At 42.7% G+C, this 19,259-nt stretch overlaps 1 protein-coding gene across 1 annotated transcript in view; it reads right to left on the bottom strand.

The window, feature by feature from the left end:
- Positions 1-19,259, bottom strand: part of RIPOR2 (RHO family interacting cell polarization regulator 2) — a 95,127-nt gene that overhangs the window by 10,304 nt on the left and 65,564 nt on the right. Inside the window, 8 exon segments of the mRNA XM_073331852.2 lie at positions 2,920-3,122; positions 4,774-4,932; positions 5,948-6,109; positions 7,073-7,208; positions 8,880-9,048; positions 10,817-11,001; positions 13,810-14,493; positions 18,211-18,340. Coding sequence (XP_073187953.2) covers positions 2,920-3,122; positions 4,774-4,932; positions 5,948-6,109; positions 7,073-7,208; positions 8,880-9,048; positions 10,817-11,001; positions 13,810-14,493; positions 18,211-18,340 — 1,828 coding nt within the window.

The following is a 19,259-nucleotide window of genomic DNA, read 5'->3' as shown; positions in this document are numbered from 1 at the left end:
AAAGAGATCCATCAAGTTTACAAGGGGTGGAGGCAAACCTCACACTAACAAGTGGGGTAGGAGACACCCAGCAGGAGAGGGAAGCTTGGTCTGGGTTTTACTTGTCAAAGACTACATTGCATAAAGATTGGGGGGAGGGGGTGAACCTCAAGTGATAAGCAGTTGAATCAACTGATTGTATACAATAGTACTGTGTTATAAAAGTGTAGAGAGTGAGGTCCTTTATGAAAGCCTATGACACACTGGTGACTAATATCATTGAGAATTGTACGCACTAACACTACATAAGGCATTACCAATACTCATTGATATTAGACTTTCCAATCTGGGGAAAAACAGGCTCCCTCCCGGGCAGGACAGGAGAGAAGGGAGCTGTTTACCTGTTGGATGAGGTGTTCATCCCACACGAGTCCTCAAGGGATTAAGGCAGGCTAGATGGGCCAATTAACTGCATAGGCTGTACCTGGAGGGAAGCCAGGGCTCCATAATGCTTAATTAAGTATGAAGCTTACCTGGGCAGGACCAGACAGAGCTTCTATAAAGCTAATGCCAGAGGGCGCTGTAGGCAGAAAATCTGCAGTCACTCTCTGACAGGAGGGAAGTATGTTAGAGATTGCATGGTCTGGCAAGAAGCCCAAGGGGAAAGCAGCCATGGGGAGCAAAGGACAGGTGGAAAACCCAGAGGATAGAAAGAGGGAGTAGGACAGAGCCTAAGGAAGGAGCAACCAGGTCTGAGAGAAAGTAGACCACAGTCGTGGAGCACAGGGTCTATGAGCTGGAACTTGGAGTAGAGGGTGGGCCCAGCTTCCCCTCCCAGGCTCTGGGGAAGTGGCACAGCCTTGGACATCGGATGGAAGACTACCTGGAACAGCTTATCCAGAGAGACGTTGACAGACCCCGGAAGGGAAGGGCTATAGTGACCTGGCCGGAGGGCCAAGTCCTGATGCGGGAGCAGCTGCATCACAAAGACGACTACTACCCTGGTTTCTGGAGTGTGAGATTGAGATAACGGGCTGAGTGACTGCAGAAAGGGGCATCCAACAAGTGGCAAACTAATCCCAAGATTAGCCATAAGGAGGCATGCCAGCTGTGAATAGTGAATCCTATTAAACCTGTCTTCTAGGTAAATTAAGCATGGTGGAGTCAAAACAATGGAAGCCCCATTTACATACAGGGGGATGAGAAGCCCATAGGAAGAAAGTAACAGCATGAGCTCATCCTGCATCTTGAAACAGTCACTGAACTCTGGAAGATATAAGCAAGCCATCTTTGGCATCCATTACTAGAAAGACAAGAGAAGCCATCTTTGGCATCCATTACTAGAAAGACAAGAGAACAGAGCTCTTAGCATGCTGAGAAAGATGGGTCCTTCAACCAAGTTTGGTGCTGAAGTCTCTGGAACTGACTGTAGGTGAGAAGCCTACTTAGGCAAAGATATTTTACCTAGAAAGACTAGAGAAACCAGCCCCTTATGCTTTTGTAGAAGGTCCTGATGGAGAAAAAGTGAGTCATGACTGGTGAGAGAAACCATCTTGAACAAAACCCATGTCTTACTCTGTTAAGTATAGATGCATGTTTTCACTTTCATTTGCTTGTGATCCTTTCTAACTTTATTCCTGTTACTTGTTACTCAACCTATGACCTATTGTTCATACATTTGTTTTAGTTTTACTATGAACCAAGTCAGTGCAGTGTTTAAATGAAAGGGTGTATTTACCCCAGTGAAGTGGTAGGTTATGTTTTTAGAGGAACAAATGGACCTTATTATTTCTCTGAACAGTCCAGGTGAGGGCTAGATATTATACAATACACGATTTGGGGGAAATTTGGGACATGGAGCTTGTTGGGGTCACTTTGCTGGTTTTATAATCAAGGCTGCTGGAAGGCAGAGTGGGGCTTATAGACAGGCTGCTGGGGTCAGAGCCACTGAACAAGTGCTGTTTAACACTCAGGCTGTGACCTGCAAGCTGGTAGGCTGGTTGTGAGCAGCCCAGACTGGGAATTACAACAGCAAAGCATTGTGAGGCACGCTCTGGGTTGCAGGGAAAATAGTGACGCAACCTCTCACTGATCTGGATTGCCATCCCCACCTCCTCCGGACCCATCACACCTTCCTCCTGTTCTGCCCCCTCCTCATAACCAGGGCACCCAAGAATGAACTTTCACTGGGGTAGCAGAAGAAATTGGGAAGTACTGCAGGTACAAAAGTCAATCATTACCTCTCCCTCCTTCTTCCTTCTCTTTAATTCACTTGTTTACATTGCCTGAATTTCAAATCATGTTATATCTAAACTAAAGTCTTTGATCCAAATTCTTTTTCTCACCTAATTAGGGACCAGGACTCTGATTCTTGTTTGCTCAGCAGCAATTCCCTTCCTCTAGACATCAGGATGCTGCCCAGATCTTACCACCTTTGGAGCAAAATATCAGACCCATCTCTTTCCAAAAGGGCAATGCTTGAAGAATGGCCCAGCAGCATTTCAATAATCACCAGATAAACAACCCAGCACACCCACTAATGCTGAAACATGACAGATGGCTGGAGAATACAATGCAAACCAAATAGTTTTAAATTAGTGACCAGATATTACTGTGACAGGCGTTGTACAGGCATACCTGCACATTTGTATATTCTGTTAGGCTCGGAGAAACAAGGTGGGTGAGGTAATATCTTTTATTGGATCAAATTCTGTCAGTGAGAGAGACACGAGCTTTTGCGCTTATACTGAGCTCTTCTTCAGGTCCAAATAAAATAAATAAAAAGATATTATCTCACCCACCTATTCTGGGACCAACATAGCTACAATAACACTGCAAGACTCTGAAATGTTACTTTACACATTAGACAGAACATGATTATATAGGTCTCCTATGCTGTATGTTGTTTTTTCAATTAGGGGACAGAGGAACCATACCTACCTTCTCCCTGAAATGCCTGTTTTCTGCTGAAGCTGACAAGAGTAATGTCACAGCCTCGCCAATTTCATTTTTATTTTCAGTTAGAAGTAAAGCCAAGGACCTCAGTACTTCCTGCTGAGGTGGAAGACTGCTGGAGGTTAGCTCAGCTATGTTCTGTAGCCGTTTTTCATCTCTTAAGGTCTGCAGCTTCTGAACTACTGAGGCTAGAATGTAAAAGAAAGAGATGTCAGTATTCTCCTTTTGTTCATTTATTCTCCCCATGTGTTATGTTGCTCCTTTCCACTTAAAATAGCTATCCACTGGCCCAGGGGAGAGCTGAAAAATTCCTGCTTCACTGAGTTTCCAGCATTGCAGTGCTCCGACTTGGGGAGTGTTTTGCTCTTTGAGCAGTGCCTCCCAGATACTCTTGCTGAGGACTGGCATGCATTCTCCACAGGAGTAACAGATGTGTGTGGATGTGCTAAATGGGATGTTAGGTATCTTATTCCCAGCCCAAAGTGAAATACTCAAACCTTAACTGCAGCTAGAAAATCCAAGAAGTTCTAATCAGTGATTGTAGCACAGGAAACTTGTATATCTTACGGGGAGAGTTGAGTTCAAGGCATGTTTTCCTTTGGCATTTTCAGTATCTTAAGACCATATGACTCTTGAGTGGAGTTTACACTGGACACACATAGCTGATTATAGTAAAAGTGATGTTATATTGGTCATTAGTTTTTGTTTTGTTTTAGAAAAGTGTCTAGATTTAGTGCTCAGGAGAGCGAGTGTCTAATAGCATCGGCTTCAGCCAACCACATTGAGAGCAGGCTTCTCCACACAGCCCTGGGGAAGCACTATAGGGGGAGGCCTTGCTTAGAGTCAGATCTTCTCCTCTGCTGTATATTGGTACCAAGGACATATTTATGTGCCAGTTTTTCCTGCCCACTTATGTCCCTCTCTGCTGACAGCCCCTACTAATGTGCCTCAGTACTGAACATCTCTCCTACCCCAGTTCTTTGGCCTCTGTTGAGTAAAAGCTGGCAGCTATGCCAAGATGTGCTACAATGTGTCATGCAGAACCGGGGACTAGGAGGCGTCAAACTCCATTTCAGATGCACTAGATTAACAAATGAAATTCACATCTCCAGGAGTGAAAGTCTAGAGCACTATGGGCTTGGGCCCAAGAGGTGCCAAGTGTCTGTTGCCCTTTTGAGTTCACAGGGGCTCAGATCTTCTGAAGTGCTGAGCTGGCAAGGCACAGAGTTTGCTCAGCTTCCTCAGCACTTCCCAAGAGGGGCTCAGCACTTCATGAGATCAGTCCAAAACAATGATGGGAGCCAAGGAAAGACTGAAATCAATAAAAGCTGTGGGCACTCGGCACCTTCCAGATTTTGGGACCAAACCAACAAGTAACATCCAGCCCCTAAATATTAGTTTTCTACACACTTGTTTTTAATACTAATGAGCAGGGCAGGCTCTCCAGCTTTTGCCGCCCCAAGCAGTGAAAAAAAACTGCCGCCGCGGCCGGCAAAGGGGAGAAGGTGCCGCCGAATTGCCGCTGCGGCCGGAGGAACTGCCGCCCCTTTCTAACTGCCGCCCCAAGCACCTGCTTGGAACGCTGGCGTCTTGAGCCGGCCCTGCTGATGACCATGTGTGGGTGAGGAGGGGAGGAAGGAGTGTCAGTTGGAAATACCCGCCCCTTCCTGCAGTATACACATGTGCCACTGCAATCATATCTGAACTCCCAAGGCAGTTCTTTCCCTCTTTTCCTTGTTGGTTAATGAAAAATCAGCCCAAGGGCTGAGTTGTTTTTTCTGGTGCTTGAAAGCACCTTGATACGTTTCCCTTCTACCAGGCAGAATTTAGACACTCTACCTTCTTTTGCAAGTTGCAACAAATAGCTTCCAAGGTCGCTAACACTGTTGCTGGCAAAATAATTGTAATACTGAAAAACTGTTAGGATTTCAGAGGACAGACTGGATGAGAGGACTGGTTCTCTTCGGTCGAGGATCTGAGACAGCAGGGTTCTGAATACTACATGCAGCAGGAAAAGACAAAGGAACATTGTATTAACAAGAGCAAAACACTTTCGGTAGAGAAAACACTGCAATTAACTCGGTTCAACACTTTACAATGAAAGAAAGGTAGAACTTTAAAAAAAAAAAAAAGAGAGAGAGAGAGAAACACCTCCCAGCATCACCATTTCTAATCTTCACTCAGGGCAACATTGTCCTGTCTGTCTGGTCCTCATCTGTGTAATATCTGAGCTCCTCACAATCATTAATAGATTCTATCCTGATGAAACCGTGTGAGGTAGGGAAGAACTATTACCAACTTCCAGAAGGGGGACTGAGCAGATTATGTGACTTGCCCTATGTCACACAGGGTGTCTGGGGCCGTGCCAGCAACTGAAACTCTCTTGAAGCCAGTGCGCCACCCTGTCCACTAGACCATCCTTTCTCTCCACCTGACAGTGCATCATTAAATAGAGGCCCAAATGCTGTGCCCAGTTGCACCTCTGTAATACCACTGAAGTCAATGAGATTGCCTAGGGGTAGGAGTTGACCTGAAGCATGGATCTTTTGCTGTTTCATGTTCATACACAGAGCTTCTATTGACATCAGTGTGAATTTGGTAGGCAGAACAGGCAAGAGAATGAGATGGGCCGTGCAAATAGAGAATTTTCCCCTAATATCTGACTAAACGAATACACTGTATCAGACCTAGTTGTTTGTTTTTTTTTTTTTTTAATCATGTGGACTTTAAAACAGTTAATTTCTTTGGGTTTACTATTTTGGGCAAAATTTGGCTTTACAAGTTGTGGCAAAAAACATTTAAATCGGTTACTTTCAGGTAAGGTTTTTGAACCACATCCCAGTTGACTTCTGTGGGATTGAAGAGTTGGAACTGAAGGTGAGCAAAACTTGGTCTCAGCATATTGGCATTTTTCAGAAGCTTACTACAAGACAGATTCTACCAGATCCACCTGGACTTGTGGATAGAATGTTTTTGTTGTTTTGTTTTGTTTTGTTTTTTTGGAAGAATCTACCTGTTTCTGCTAGTCCTGGGCACTCTTCATTCACAGCTGTGGCAAAAGTGACATCAAGCTGTTTTATCATCTTGTCTGCAGAGGTATGATATACCCCTGTGGGACCGGTGCACTTAGTCCAGAAAGACAGCAGTGATAGCTTCTTATGAAATTCTGGAATTGCTGGGGGGGACGACAAAACAAGTGAAAAAAAATCACAGAGATCAGATTGCTGTGTTAGTATAACAAAAACACAAGCGTACATGAATACTTGTTCCCACCCCACTGCTCAGTAGTCAATTTCCCAGTGCACAGGAAGTGCCAACTCTTAGAGCTTTTAAGGTGTTTTGGGTTCCCATACTAAAACTCCAAATGATGAAAGCAAACTTGCTTCTGATCCAGTATTGGGAACTAGGAAATAGTTATTTAATTACCATTAAGTACCAGAGAGATGTGAGGTAATAGTGTGAACACAGGACTGGGCACCACAAACTCCAGAATTCTAATCCTGGCTCTGGCACACTCTTTTGGGGCAACTCACCTATCTGTTTTGCCTCTCTTTCATGATCAGCAAAATAATGCTAACAATATTTGCCTACTCCATGGGGCTTGTGAGGATTAATAATATTTGTAAAACTCTTTAAAGATGCAAAGATGCTACAAAACTGCTAAGTGTTAGTCAATAATGGTAACTAAAAGTAGTCTTCTAGACAAACTATTCAGAGACTGTCTCATGCCTCTGGTCCTGTAAACTAGAGCTTCCCCAAATAATCTCCCCATTCTGGGCAAGGAGAGGTGGAGGAAGAATCTGGCTTCTCAGAGGAGACACCACACCAGTTGCTTTGGCAATACCCTTTACTACTGCAGCCATCTGCTTTTTTGTGTGTGGTAGGGGAAAGGAGGCACATTGGAAATTGTGAACACCTCTTCCCTTCTCCCCTTGCCTTTCTGAATATCATACCTTAGCCCAGCCTGAGGTCTCCTGCCACCATCTGTTGACTGATACCGGTTAGATGGTGGTACAGTGTCCATTTGCAACTGTGTGTCAATGGAATTTACTAAAATCAGACAAATGACTGCTTAGGAAGACTTACACACACACATGCCCAGCCTTTCCAAAGAGCAAACCCCCATACTGTTACTTACCTTCAGTTACAGAGATGACATTCCCCATGTTCTCACTGCTGATCTCTGCAAGGTTCTCCACTACTACAATCTCCTTGGACAGCTTATCCAGGAGGTTTCTTACAACAAATGGAGTTTTACTGGAGAACACAATTTGCTAATAAAACAAGGGTTAAAAAAAAAGTTTGGAAGACGTTTCATCTTGCTGAAATAGTCTGATCTGAATACAGATACTTTTAATCCGTAAGAACTGCAGTGAGAAATTGGTTGTACAGTAGAACCTCTGAGTTACAAACACCTCGGGAATGGAGGTTGTTCATACTCCGAAATGTTCATAACTGAACAAAAGGTTATGGTTCTTTCAAAAGTTTACAACTGAATATTGACTTAATACAGCTTTGAAACTTTACTATGCAGAAGAAAAATGCTCGTTTCCCTTTCTTTTTTTTAGTAGTTTGTTTAACACAGTGTACTGTATTTGCTTTTTTTGGGGGGGGTCTCTGCTGCTGCCTGATTCTGTACTTCCGGTTCCAAATAAGGTGTGTGGTTGTCTGGTCAGTTTGTAAACTCTGGTGTTTAACTCTGAGGTTCTACTGCATAGTATCTCCTTAAAGCTTCTGGTGCGTGTATGTTTCACAGTTGTTGCAAACTGTTTCTTAGGGGCTCAATTTTTATGCCTATACTGAAATGCCTAAATCTATATCTAGGAATGTAATTACTCATTTAAATAGCAAAGTGCTGCTTTAGGCACCTAACTCCTTCCACAGAGTTTAAGACTAGGGCAGAGCATTAGATCATCTAGTCTGACCTCCTGCATAACATGTGCAGCCCATAGAATTTCATGCAGTTACTCCTGTATTGAGCCCAATACCCTTCCTTATTCTACATGGCTGGGATTTAGTTGTCTACATCAGCAAGATGCCAGAAGCAGGACTTGATTTCCATTGTAGCACTGAGCCTGTGGCCATTGGAAATAGATGTTAACTGTGTCCGTTTGGGAATGAAGAGCCTAATGCAGTAAATGAGGCTCCAGTATGCAGTATTCCAATACAATAGGAAAACACTGATGTTCTCCAAAGGGGGCACCCTTCAGGAAGTGGAAAATCCTGGGACAAATTTTTACCTTTGGTTAGGGAGGGAAAACTTCCTGGAATGTATAACTATCCAGACTTGGTTCACACAGAGACTGGACTTCAGTGCAACGTTCCACTGTGCTTGCACATAGAGTCCAAAGCAAAGGTAGCATTTTACAGTTCCTGCATTTAAAGAATCATCTTGGTTTTATACCCAAAATACCTTTTTGCTTTTAAATAACACACACATCTTGGTTGACTTCCAATGGCCTGGAGTTTAGCTAGAGTAAACAGTGAATGAATGGGCTTCCATGTCACCTCTGGAAATCTAAAGTCACATAACAAGGCTGATCCTGCAGCTGCTCTGAGCGTGGAGTGGAAGTCAGTGGCGCAGGGTCAGTGCCAGGATCTGAGTCCAAGGGGAAAGTGAATTGAGTGGTCTGCACTCTCTGCAGTGGACACCAGTAGTCACAAAACTGCCCTATAGTTTCAGGTCTTGCGCTCAGCTCAGAAGAGGGCCAGGACTGGCATAACAGAGGTCTGACAGGTCATGACTGAGGCAAATTAGAAGAGCTACATTTACAGAAGCTTTCTTGGTGTCAGCCAGCCCTCTCAATTGGCTCAGTCTAGCAGTACTCCTGCCTTGCTTTCACCCAGTACTAAATTCATTAGCCAATTTAAACCCCTAAGAAACTGGAAAAAAAATGCATCTAGGAATATTATTATAAAAATATAACCCAAAAGAGCAGTTGTACCTGAATGAGCTGTGTACAGTACTGTAAATGCTTAACTATTGTGATATCAAGACTCTCATTCCCTGTGGTCAGTGGGAGAGGACTTCCAGCTACACTGGTCCCAACTCCTGTGTCTTCAGTCAAAGCTTCACTGAGGTGCCCTCTGGCTTCTGGGTGATCTGACCTGTAACTGTGAATGCAGGAAGTTGGGTAAGGAGTTGATTTTCTTCTCCTGCAGACAAAGCACGTTAACTCAAAATGACTAACATCAGGCATAAGAAGAATTGCTGCAAGCAGTGATCTGTAACCAAAGAGCCCTTGATAAGCCAGAAACCTTTTAATGAATACATCATATCTTAACTTGGCAGTAACATTGTGTAATGAATGTGGAATGATTGTACACATTTAAAAGACAAATTGCTTCCACAGTGGTCTACTTGTTTCTCCAGAACAATGCCTCTTTTGTGGAGAACTCACCAAGAAGTCTTTGAAATTTGCCCTTGTTAGCACTTGTTATTTTTTCATCTGTTGACATTATTAGTTACCAAATTGTTCTGGATTAAACTGCATTATTGATTTGTGGTTTCTCAAAAATTAAACCATTAAGAACTAATTTATCAGTGTTTTGCAGGCACCAGATTTAATTGTCAGTAAAAGAAAATAAGAGACATGATGTTTCCATCTGCTGGAATAAAAGACATGATGTTTCCATCTGCTGTTTTAGGCATAGTGTGTATAACAAACCATATTTTTTCACCATATTTTTTCCACAGGCTAATACTTATTCTCACTGTGTTTAAATCATTATTTCCATTTTCTTGTTGTTGCAATAATGTTCTCTCATGGTTTGAAAGTAGGGCCCTGATTCTGATTTCCAATACGCAAACACACATTTACATGTTTTAAAAATCACAGCACCTGCACTGCTTTAGGTGGATGCTCTAAACTATGCATTACAATTCACCTAAAATCAGAGTAGGAACTGAGGTTGCTTTCAAAGTCTTCATTTAAAAAAAAAAAAAAGGAAACCTTTTCATTTTAAGCTAATTCACTGAACTAATTGCTATGGTGCTTATATAAGGTTTGACTCTGTCAAGATTTTTTTGGGGGGCGGGGGAGGGGGGACAGGGGGGAGGGGAAGTATGCAATGAGGTTTTTCTTTTCTTCCCCCCTCCCGTGGCAGAATAGTGACTGCTTGTTGTGCTAGAAAATCCCTTACAAGTGCTATGATGGGCAGTGGGAAATGTAGCTTCCCTTTTAGGAGACTGTTGTGTGTTCTTTGCTCCTTTTGCAGTCATATTTGCCGTGTGTAGACTTTTTGGTCATGTTTTAGTTCTCCTGAGGTTACAAATGTATATATGAGGCTCTAATGATAAAACACAGTCAGCTTCACAAGGTGACATGACAGCACCACACAACTGCTTTTCCTCTCACAAAGACAGTGGTGGAATGAGGGCACGTAACATGCAGGGCCATGAACAAGAACCAGTCATCACTCTTTCATTCCAGAGGAAACCTACACCATGCTGTTTAAATCTGGCCCTATGTTACTGTTACTGACAATCCTAATCCACTGCAAAGACTCACTAGGCTAGACAGAAAAGACAGGGGTGGGGGTGAAAAACACAGAGGAATTAGTTACTAAATCCAAACCAAGGAAAACCAGGTCCAAACCTATATCAAGGAAGAAGCTCTGCAGATATTGATCTCTAGTGTGCTAATTTATTACATTTCCCTTCTGGGGGACAGACTGTAGCTGTTTGAACAAGAAAAATTGATACCTGCATTTGCAGAGTTTCATGTATGTTAACCACTAGAAAACCTCTTGATTTATAATCTCAGATATCTAGTTTCATCTTCCTTGAATAACGTGTGCACCAGGATCCTCTGTTAGTGACAAAGAAGTAGTGTAGCGGCTTGCCTTGAGATCTGCAAGCTGGCCGACACTATTGACTTACCTAGTCTTTTCAGTCTCGGTGTCTGAAAATACTGAGTCAGCACCTCCTCCACCATTACAAACCTCATCACCTCCACCATCCTCATCATCAAAGTCAGAGGTGTTCAGGAAATCAAAGCTTTCTAAAGCACTTTCAACTGTTAGACTGACACTGGAGGACCTGCTTCGGTTTACTGTTGGCTTGCACTGCAAAGGCAGAACAAACCAGTGAACACCAAAAATATATTTAACTACTGAAAAAAAGGATAACATTGAAGTTTACAACTTTTTATATGCTTTAAAATTTCATTTTATTGGATTATATTGATTTCGAACCTTCATATTCATAAGAAATACAATCAAAGTCTGCACACTAAAAAAGCTCCAAATAGAAAACATGTCAAGGCTGGGGTTCAACTCCGTCCTATCGAAATGACAAACATTTCACTTAAAGTCAAGTGAAAAGCTCTTCAATGGCCTTAAAGAGGACAGTCTGTTAATTAACATGTGGGAAGCTGAATACGTAAGGCACATTCCATAGCAGTAATTTTAGATACAGAAGCTTAATTACATGCATTCATTTAAGCTGTACTGGCCAAATTCATTCCTGGGATAACTCCAATGGAGTTTAAATCTGGTATGAATTTGGTCCCATCTCTCCAGATTACCGTACAGGACTGGAAGCAGGAGGAAAGCAAGACATTCCTCTATCAAACATCATGGTACTGGTCACCCCAGGAGACAGTGCTTTTTAATGATAAACATAATCAAGGAGATTCCTAAAGGCAATTTTATAACCCAGAAAGTAACAATTCCAACCAGAGGAGATGCCTTCTTTTCATATCACTAGGGAGGAACTGAGTGAGAAAATCAGAACAACAGGGAGAAAGTGTAAGTAAAGCTTCATGGCCTCTGTAAGAAATCTCTAAGACCTCAATCCTGCATAGTGATCCATGCAGACAGACCCCACGTTCTGTGCAGAGCCATGCTGAAGTCAGTGGGGCTCTGCATGGGACAGAGGTTTACTTGTGTGGACCATCTTGCAAGATCAGAGTTTAAGTCGGTAACTTGACTTAGGATCAGCTCCTGCAGTTTTGCACAGCAATTTCTATAGTTTTAGTTAAACTCATCATCAGAGACAGCCCGTAGCCACAAAGCATGGTTCCAGAACAGAACCTTCCCAAAAGTTGGTGTTAAGATTCAGAGTTCTGGTTTAGCCCATTAGTGAGAGATGAGCTACCTGAGAAGTTCAGATCTGATTCCAGAACCACACTTTCCCACAGCTTGGGGTGATGTGCAGTTTTGCATCTATGCCATCTGTACGTAATATTAATACTTTAGCATCTACAGTATCTTACACTTTCAAAGGCTGTGTATAAGCATTAATTAAACAATCCTCACAACACCCCTGTTAGATAGGTATGTGTTATCCAGCCTTTCATTCAGTTTACATGTTTGATGGGCTAGTAATGCAGCTTCCTTTTGTCCTGTACAAAATAAAACTGTAGCAACCGCACTGTCAATTTTCTCTTCCTGCTGACATAGTCAAGAGAAGCTTTCTTCAGCTAGAACAAGCTTCTGTCTTGACCTTTTGAACGTGAAGTCCAGCAACTCGGTTAGTGACCCACAGTCTCAATCCTCAAGCAAATTAACAGGTTGAATGGCGATCTCAAAGAAGCAGAGGTTTCAAGAGTCCAAGTATCCCACCTGCACATGCATCCCCCCTCTGTTCCTTTGTATGATATGCTTCACAGAGAGAAAATGAGTATTTTCCCCTGCCCCAGTACTGTTCTGACAGCTGACCTCTTTTGCACAAGCAGCAGAGCAGCTGGGAAGTTCAAAAATGACTGATACTTGTAGTCTCTCATGTACAAATCCACTTCGGAGCTAGTTCAGGGAGTCAGAGCAGGAGGAACTGGCTGTCAGAAAAGCACTTAACTTGGAAAAGTATCATGTAGCTGTAAATGCCAATGGAAACACAGATGTTAAAATGGTAACGCAAAAGGACAACCTCTCTCTCCTTTCCTTAGTTATGCTCTTCTTCAATTATGTGGCTAATTCTACACTACTCAGATCATTCCAACAGACCACCTGGCATATGAATATGAAACACTTGAAAGCAGTTATTCCCAATTAACTCTGTCCTCATGATAAAGAATCATGAATATCTTCTTGTGGGGAAAAATGTGCATCACAGTGATTAGTGAAGAGCTGTGAAACAAATCTAGGGTTAAGACATTATGTACTGTAACATATGTAAAATACTTTTCCCTTTTAGCTTCAGTCTCATTCTTAGACTAATTACAGGATTTGTAACATTACTTAGCCCTGCCTTGAGTGCAGGGGACTGAACCGGAAGACCTCTTGAGGTCCCTTCCAGTCCTACACTTCTGTGATTCTAGGATTTAGATAGATACTTAGGGGTGGGCTTGCAAAAGAGCCTACACGATTTAAGAGCACAAGTCCCAGTGACTTTCAGTAGACCTTGTGCTCCTAAGCCACCTAGACATTTTTGAACAATTCCACTCATCCAGTTATAGGGCCTGAACTTCAGCTGGTATAAATTGGCAGAGCTCTGTTGACATCAATGAAGACATGCTGAATTATAGCAGCTGAGGATCTGGCCTGTAGATTTTTAAGGATAGAAGGAACTGCTGTGATCTGTCCTCCTGCATAACACAAGTCAGAGTTTCACTAAGTAATTTCTGTAGCAGGGGAAATGTATTTTTGTTGATTATGGTATCCTGCTACTTTTTCAATTTCTATAAAATTAAAATACAAATTGCTCAAGAACGTAAAGTAATAGTAACCAAACTGCAAACAACAAAGCTTTAAAATGGGTCACTCTAAAGAGATGGTTGGTCAATCAAGGTCAGAGCGAATCAGTTGGTTTTAGGTATTTTCCCAGTGAGCTCTTGATAGCAGACTGAAAAAATAGTACTTTGCTGTTTACAGTTAATAGGGCCGATCATACTCAGATTTTCTTTCATTGATGCTTCCTGAAAATATACTTACTTTGAGAATATCGTCCAGATGCATCACCTGTTGGTCCAGGTCATAAAATTCTTTATACTGTTCTTTATGTGGCTCAAGTGCTAGGAGAAGCCCCTGAAAGGCATCTTCTATGCTTCCATCTAAATAAGACTTATATCCTTCTGATTCACCACTTATTGATCCCTCACACTGCAGCCTTTCAGGTGTCATTGGAGCCTCTGTGGAGGTGAGCCTTTTTACCAGCTGTTTGGTGATGTTGCCTTCATAGGTGTCCAGTTCGACCGGTTTCAGCTCTGACACTTCATCGGTCTCTTGTAGAAGTGACACGGGGACACTAGAATCTATAAACAGGTTATCACTCCCGGGGCCTGAAGGCTTTTGGTGAACTTCAGAGGCTACTCTGGAACTTTTCTTGTTCTCATGTACTGGTGTATGCTCTGGCTGTGACTTCAAGTCTTTTGACTCAGGTGTAGAGTCCAGGGACGAGTTTGTGCCGGAACTGTCCATCACTGGGTTATTTGAGGATTTGTGCTCTGGAGGTGTGACAGTAATTTCAGGACTGGAAGGGTTAAGGGCAGAGGAGGAATCTACAGTGCTGGGTGCGGGAGCACAATCTCCATTTGGTATATCGCCAAAACTGAAAGATAGTGGTCTTTTCTCATTGGCTGCCATCCCATTTTCAAAGATGTCGTCTGGCGAATTGGACTGCAAAGATAATGTAAACTTGTAAAAATAACACACAAGGAATGCATCCCACATGATACACAGGTGTGTAAAAAAAAGAGAGAGAGAGACACACACACAAATTCAGCCCTGGCATAAGCTGGCACAACTCCTGTGCATTTCAGTGGGAGGGCTACCTGCTACATCAGGTCTGGGAAATTTGGTCAGTATCTTTTCTGTTGGCAAAGTAAACTGAGCCCACTGTTGAGCGTGACACAACAGTAAGATCTGAATAGGTATAATTGGATTAATTCTCAGACAGCAATTTAATTTGCATTATTCAGTTTACTACTTCACATAGAAAAGCTCTGTTCATTGTTATATTGTTACAGTTCTTTTGTGCACGTCTGTACTTGTTTAATGATTGCTCAGACTTCCTGTTTCGTTTTTTCCATTTCTAAAGCAATAACAAATATCCCAGAATCACAAAACTGTTTAACTAGATCATGTTAATGTTTAATATTATATGATTTTCAGGGACACAATCTTACTCATGAAATACTTTTGACAAAAAAATTAATGTCTTTGTTACACTAAGAGTAACTGGTGAACATAGATCACATAGAACAGTGGTCACCACCACGTCAATCGTGATCGACTGGTCAATCCTGGAGACTCTGCCAACTGATAGCAGTCTCTGGGCTGCTAAAAGTCCGGCGAAGCAGCGGGGCTCAGACAGGCTGCCTGCCCTGCCGTGGCCCCAGGCCACTCCCAGAAGTGGCTGACTGCTGGCACGTCCCTGAGGCCCCTGTGGGGGGAGGCAGCTCCTTGCGCTGTCCCCGCCCCCAGCAGCATCCCTGCAGCTCCCATTGGCGGGGGCAGCACCTGCAGGCCCAGGCAGTGCACGGAGACCTGCTGCCTCCCTCCCCGCAAGGGGCCGCAGACATGTGCCAGCAGCCAGCCACTTCCAGGAGTGGCGTGGGGCCACGGCAGGCAGGCAGTCTGCCTGAGCCTCGCTGCACAGCCGGCCAGGAGCCGCCTGTGGTAAGCCTGCACCTCGCACCCCCTCCTGTTCCCCAACCCCCTGCACTAAGCTCCTGCACTAAGCCCCCTCCTGCACTATACTCCCTCCAGACCCCTCACCCCCTCCTGCACTCCAATCCCCTGTCCCAGCCCAGAGCACCCTCCTGAACCAAACTCCTTCCCAGAGCCTGCACCCCCTCATCGTCTCCTGTACCCCAACACTCTGCCCCAGCATGGACCCCCCTTCTGCACCCAAACTCCCAGAGCTTGCACCCCAAACCCCTGCCCCAGGGCTCAGCCAATGCACACCCCACAGTTGAGAATGTTGCATTGATTTGTGACAATCCCTGAAAGATTTTGGATCTATAAAACCACAAATGACGCTAATAAAAAGTAAAATTCAAGAAATGTCCAGTGGATTCTATGAGATTAGATACAGTGTGACGATATGACCCCTGCACCCAAATTCCCTCCCAGAGCTTGCACCCCTCACTTCTGCACCCCAACCTCCTGCCTCAGGCTCAGCCCAGAGCCCCCTCCCACACTCCAAACCCCTCAGCCCAGAGCCTGCACCCCCTCCCACACCCCAACCTCCTGCCCCAAACTGGTGAAAGTGAGTGAGGCTAGGGGAGAGCGAGTGACGGAGAGAGGGGGGAATGGAGTGAGTGGGGCGGGGCCTCGGGGAAGGGGCGGGGTAGATCCTGGGTTGATTTTAAATTCAAAAAGTGATCTTGTGCGAAAAAAGGTTGTAGACCACTGATCTAGAAGATCAAAGATAACAGAAGAACTTGCATGATGCTGTTTCCACCAGTTCTCTGACAAACTGACAGGTAGAAGGTAGTAGTGTGTATAAATGGACAGAATTTTCTGCATTTAGGTCTGTGCAGTGGATCTCTGCTCTCCACATTTTACACATGTGCACATCTCTCACTGAGCTCTATGGGAGTTTTATACATTGTAGGGAAAGCAAAATTTAGGAGCCAAAACTTGCCACACAGATCTGACTGGGGAATTTCACCAGAATGCATTTCTTTTTTTTAAGTGAAAAATAGCCTTTGGTTAGACAAGGCATCAGTAAAAAGGAGCAAAATGTCTGAATATCTTATATTTAACTCTCCTTTAGTATGAATAATGTGGTATTTTAAAAAAAAAATCTCTATCTTCTTCACTATAAACAGATTTGAGCCATTCTGAAGTTTTAGAACAAATTCTTCTGTTATTTTAACCAATCTTTAAAGTAGATAGTGAGAAATGAAATGTAGAACATTAAAGGGATAATAAAAAAAACAGAGCAAAATAGGAGGTATCAGAATCTCTTCAGAATGACATTGAAAGCCTACAGTATAATGCCTGTTGTTTAACATAGTCCTTACCCTAGAATTTTTTGAATTGCACAGCAAACTCGCTCACAACTCACATATGAACACAAAACAGATGAAAAGTGACAAATATTTTGCTGACAATTTGCTGAAGAAAGCTGTAAGCATTTATACACTGGCTTAGTTTATAAGATTAAAGCATCCAAAATTCTACTGAACTTTTGCCCAGAGCTCTTTGTATCTTTCATTCTAAGTCTAAATATATTTGAAGTTCTGTTTTATTTATTTATTTTTTTTTTGCTTTTTTCCATGTGCATACATTTTCAAACTTTCTATCAATGCTGGAAGTTGGATTACAAGAAAAATATAGACCAATATCGACCAATCTAACTTTGCATCCCTAAAGACGGGTTGTTTGACTATCATTTGTAGCTGAATTTCTGTCCCATCCCTCGATAGGGGCTGTGATCCTGATCATATTGAAGTCAATGGGAATTTTGCTATTGGCTTTCCTGAGAGCAGCATTGGGCTTTATACTCCTAGTCTCTCCCTTGCAACCAGTCAGCAAACTAGAGGATCTGTGATGTTAAGGATCAAACAGAGCATGCACAGAAATGAAACAACATGAGCACTGAAACAATCATTCATTACACACACCCACACAAACACGCCCTCCTCCCACCAGCAAAACTCACATATTGCTCTAGCCCTGCTTTAGGCCTCAGCCTGAGAGATGGCAGGTCACTGAAAGAGCGACTGCGCTGCAGCCTGTCAAAGAAAGTGTCTTGCAGAGTATCTAAAACTGACAACTGCGGCCTGTCTTGCGGAGGATGTATCCATTTCTTCAGCAGTTAAAGCAAAAGGGGGAGTTAGTTGAATGCATCATAGTTATAGCACTTAAATGGCCAGCTTTAAAGATATTAATTGTGGGTGAAATTCATTTCAGTGCAAGGCCAATGCACTACTTAAATCCTACTTCACCCATCAAAATATGGTTTAAGTGGGACTTAAGTGGCACCTTGGCTTTGTGCAGGTCCTTTGCATAAGGGTGAATTTCACCCTGAGTTAGAATAATCCTAGTTTGTTGTTTAATCTAATTGTTTTAAACTGCTATTGCCCAATAGACATACATTTTATAAAGTCTCCCCAAATCTTACAAGCACACAAGCAGAAGTATGGGCATCCAATAACTGACCATATTATATTTTAGGGTTACAGGAACCTAAACACGCTTTCCTTCTAGGCTGAACAGCTGGAAGCGTGTTGCTTTAGCATTATGTGTGCTAAACATAAAGAGTTTAACATGGCATAATGATGAAGCTGGGAAAAATGCATTTTAAAGCAATTAAGCATTTACTATTTTGATGAGGCAGTGAGGGTCTCTTTACATAATTATGTGGGGCCAAACTTAACTCACAAAGAATAGGTGATCCTTGAAGGTGGGAGTTTCTGGAGTCCCTTGGCTATACGTGGACATTCTTCTTTGAAGAGCAGATGCTTTGTTCACATTGCCTGTGGATGGGGTCAAGTCCTCAACATCAAATGGGCTGCAATAAATAAATAATTAACTAAATCTCACCCTAGGCAGAATGAGACTGCATCGCAATTACAGGGAAATTGTTTCCTTATTTTATTATTATTCATTTATTTCATTAGAATCTGCACGTGACACACAAGAAAAGTAATGGATTTTAGCAGCATATCTAAAAAGGAGAATTCAGATTTTAAGTGAACCATTAAAGAGAAAATCTTGTTCATTAGACAGCTCAGAAGTGTGATTCTCATTTAGGATAAAAAGCAGTCCACTGCCAGGAATAATTTTATGTATGCTAATATGATGTGACTCCTACAGCATGAAGAATTTTCTTGCATTTGAGATGACAGGTATAAAAAATAATTAGGAGTAAGGCACTCTACTACCAATAGAGCTGTTACATCACGATGGAATACAGCAGTTGTCATGATCGGTTTCATGCTTTATTGCATTATAAGATAGAACATACACAAATGGAAATAGTAAATACTTCAGTGTTTGTTTAGAGATGACGGGTAGATACGTCATTAAAATGCCATAAAATCTTGCTTTGAACCCTTGCTCTATCATCACAGGCTTATTATTGCTGTGGGGTGAGCATGTCAAGGGATTTCTCACTACCGTGAAGCAATGTGTCAAGCACGTGAAGGCTAGTTTTTAATGCTCTGGGCCAAATTCTGTTCTTGGTTATTATGCTAGTGTAAATCTCCACTAAAATTTGCACCAGTGTAACTAAGATTTTCATGCATATCAGAAGGGCCCAATTTTACCCTCAGATGTTTGAGTTTGATTAGGCAACATCTGTATGGTACCTATATGCCCCTCATCTCGTAGCATTTGAGTGCCCCAATCTTTAATGTATTTATCCCCATAACACCTCTGTGAAGTGAAGAAGGGCTATTCTACCCTTCATACAGGTAGAGAACTGAACA

Source organism: Lepidochelys kempii, chromosome 2, assembly GCF_965140285.1.
Source record: "Lepidochelys kempii isolate rLepKem1 chromosome 2, rLepKem1.hap1, whole genome shotgun sequence".
Lineage (NCBI taxonomy): Eukaryota > Metazoa > Chordata > Testudines > Cheloniidae > Lepidochelys > Lepidochelys kempii.
Note: the sequence above shows the minus strand (reverse complement) of the source record. Positions and strands in the feature narration are given on the sequence as shown.